This window comes from Vigna unguiculata, chromosome 4, assembly GCF_004118075.2.
Source record: "Vigna unguiculata cultivar IT97K-499-35 chromosome 4, ASM411807v1, whole genome shotgun sequence".
NCBI classification, from domain to species: domain Eukaryota; kingdom Viridiplantae; phylum Streptophyta; class Magnoliopsida; order Fabales; family Fabaceae; genus Vigna; species Vigna unguiculata.
The window spans coordinates 27,470,688-27,474,075 of record NC_040282.1 but is presented as its reverse complement, the minus strand read 5'-3'; the positions used below and the strand labels follow the sequence as shown (position 1 = coordinate 27,474,075).

Here is a 3,388-nt window from a genome sequence, read left to right as displayed (position 1 = left end):
ATATCTTCTTCGTATAAGTTTGCTCCACCGAGGAATGATATACTTCGTGGATATTGTTGTTGCTTCCTCTTGGCCAAGGACGGTGAAACAGTATCGGCAGACGATACCACGGAACTCAAAAAGTTGACATGAACATGTTATTGTGTCAGTTTTGGCATCATAATGGACATCATAATATTTGTTTGCAGATTTCCCATCCCATAATAATTCTTGCAGCACCACATAGTTGCATCCCGAAGGAGTAGCATCCACCATTTTGATTACACAATTCATCTTTGCGCGTAATTTAATTTGTATTTCTGAAAACATCGAATGTGTGTAGGCTTGCTGATATTGTCGTTCAATAAGGGACTGGGTAGCACGTGGGATTGTAGTGTTCAAAGAAGCAAAGTCTGCCTCACATTCTTTTTCAGCTTTGTGACGTAGCGTATTTTCGTACTGTACTACAAACTACTGTAACGTTGTTATTGAATTGATAAATCCATCAAAGAAGGCATTGAGTCCCTCACTTCGTTGTGTAGTAGACATACCAGCCAAAAAATTTCCTTTCAAATAGCAAGGCACCCACCGTTTTCTCTCTTCGTATAGTGTGCCCAACCAGTCATTGTTATCCAAGTCGTGATCATTCATTAATTGTTGCCACCCGCTCTCAAATTGGTGCACATTGAGGGACTCGTAAACCAATGTCTTCAACTTGGTTTTGATAGTTTTGTAATGAGTATATCCTTGTAAATTTTCATGAATACTTTTCATTAAATGCCATAAGCACCACCCATGAGGAGTATTTGGAAAAACAATGTCAATTGCATTTTGCATGGCCCTGCACTGATCAGTTAGAATGCCATCAGGTGACTTATCTAACATGCACCTACGTCAATAGTTAAAAAGCCACATAAAGGTCGATGTATCTTCAGCTGACAACTACCCGCATCCTAATAATATAGACTGACCATGGTGATTGACTCCAACAAATGGTGCAAATGGCATATCATATTTGTTGGTTAAATATGTTGTGTCAAAGGAGACAACATCTCCAAATTCCTCGCATGCTGCCCTACTACGTACGTCAACCCAAAATACATTTGATATTCTATTGTTATCATCGAAGTTAATTTCAAAGTAGAAGTCGTTGTTCATTTGTCTCATGTGAGAGAAGTGTGCCATCAATGCTTGGTCGTCTCCTTCCTTCCCTAGTGCCCTTCTTTGTCGTCCGATATAATTTCTAACGTCACGCTTGACAAAAGGAAGGTTCTCAAATCTGCCAACATCACAAACTAGTGATTGGAAGCTTTTATTAATGCGCACACCTGTTTCATCATTCATATCGAGTGTTCGCTTGACTTGTATGTTCAATTTTTTGTTGCCACGAATCATTCTTGACTTCATAGGGCTTAGGTCATGATTGTGATCAAGTATGACATTCTTTATGTGCCACTGACCTCCCTTTTTAACTACTGTTATCTGTGCACCATAATTCTTGGTTTTTGTTGGTTGGCTTTTCAATTCCGGAGGGATGGTGGACACGTAGTTTCCTTCACAGCTACAAACCAATTTGACAAAGCATAATTTGTTGTCTTCCCCTTTACTTGAACTTCTCACACGGACACCAAATCCACATCTTATGGCGTATTGCTTGTAAAACTCTTTAACCTTGTCGACTGTTTCAAATATCATTCCAACTATAGGAACCTCATCTAATTCATCTTCTTGAGTATGGCAAGCAATAGAATCCGGTAATGTTTCCTACTGGACTATATCCTTGTTCCATAAACTTATTTCGTCAAGTGAAATGGGGTTCAGTACATCGGATGCCGACATTTCGGTTACTTTGCCCTACATTATTAAAAACACAAGATTTGCATGTTTACATAATTGAATATTAGTATCGTCCGAGGTCTAAATTCTTCTGGCAGAATAACAAACACATACAAAATTAAAAAATTGTTGGCCCTGAATCCCGTAGTGGTCAAAATATATCGCTTAACTAAAATAAATGATATGATATGTTGTGATAATTGTTAAAGAAGTAAAGTTCCAATCTTGTAACCCTGGAAAAGTGGACTATGATAGTAAAAAGGATTTTTGGTGAAGTAGACTAAGATGTTATAAATGAGGAGCTTTACCTTTCATCGCCAAGGTCTTTGCGCATTGATTTTAGTTGGTGTGAGTTGTATACGCATGTTAAATACATTGTCGTCGTTGCGCCAGAGTAATAAAGAGTTGTGTAATGATGTTTAGGTAGGTGGAAGAGGAAGTAAAAAGGTAGAGGTTCGCATTCAATGTAACATGGTACACATGGTTTGCTTCTTCGATACGTTAAATAAGGGCATTTTGGTCCACGAAATGCACCGTACATTAAAATAATTTTTTATTCTCCATAAATAGCAGTGCTGAGCTGCAGAATGATCCTGCTCGTGTGCGCTTAACACAGAGGTATATAAGGAACCTTTTATTCCATCTGAATATACAGCTGGTTTGATTTGACGGCATAATTTTTTTTTCTCGCAGTCGGCGTCCAATACAACAAGGAAATATGCAAGCATTCGGTAGCGGTGAAAGTGGATACAATGTCGGCAATTCATATCTAGCCACCATTTTCAAGGACGGGAAAATGAAGGAATACCATGACGGGGTCCACTTCGAAGGTTCCATTCCTAGTTTGTTCCACATCCCATATTGTTGTATGTTGCAGTTGTTAACTGATCTGGTTATGAAGAGTCTAGACTTGAAATTTGATACGCATATCAACAAGTTATACTTCAGGCAGCCAACCTTGAATGAAAAGGGACTTGTCATGTATCGGGCTATTGAATTATCATGTAATGATGATGTCATATTGATGATTAAGTGTAAGCCAGAGTTTCTAATTAACTGTATTATAGAACTTTTTGTAACGTATACACGCTCGCCGAACCAAATATTTGAACTATTACAAAGAAGTGATTCTTCCACGGATGGAAGGCCAATGTGTATAGAAAGATGTGACTTGTTAATTTATTTTGGAGGAAGGCTTCGCCGAGCCACTGTTGTAGAGTGCCCTTACGGTCATGGGTTAAAGTTTAAATCTCACGCAGTAGTGAGAATGTCTATGCGCAACAACAGCACCTTCCTTGAGTTTGTGGACCAGTTATCGCATGGAATTCGTTATGGAGATCGAAAAGTCATCACAGAAATAAGTTATAGACGTGCAGTTAAAGTTTTAAAGAACAAAATTTACCACGACCTTATTGAAATCAAGTGCGACAATGATATTATCCAAATGATCCAACGATGGAAAGATGTTCGAAAAATTAGGAGAAAAGTTATCACTCCACCAACTGCAGGTTATATCAAGCTTTTTGTACAAACGAAGGAAATCAGGCCACCCACCCCACAAGAATCGTACGAA

At 38.5% G+C, this 3,388-nt stretch overlaps 1 protein-coding gene across 1 annotated transcript; it reads right to left on the bottom strand.

Annotated features, from left to right (window-relative positions):
* Positions 1-450: 450 nt before the first annotated feature.
* Positions 451-1,674, bottom strand: LOC114180665 (protein FAR1-RELATED SEQUENCE 5-like). The gene is made up of 2 exons (XM_028066967.1): positions 951-1,674; positions 451-857 (listed from the first exon to the last, which is right to left on the bottom strand). The coding sequence occupies exons 1-2, from the start codon at positions 1,672-1,674 to the stop codon at positions 451-453; spliced, it is 1,131 nt and encodes a 376-aa protein (XP_027922768.1).
* Positions 1,675-3,388: the final 1,714 nt, after the last annotated feature.

Bases quoted from the DNA above. Each gene is read 5' to 3' on its own strand.
- LOC114180665 (XM_028066967.1), bottom strand. From the start codon at position 1,674: ATGATATTTGAAACAGTCGACAAGGTTAAAGAGTTTTACAAGCAATAC. The intron at 858-950 runs GTCAGTCTATAT...GGTGCATGTTAG, and splicing joins TGTTGGAGTCAATCACCATG to ATAAGTCACCTGATGGCATT.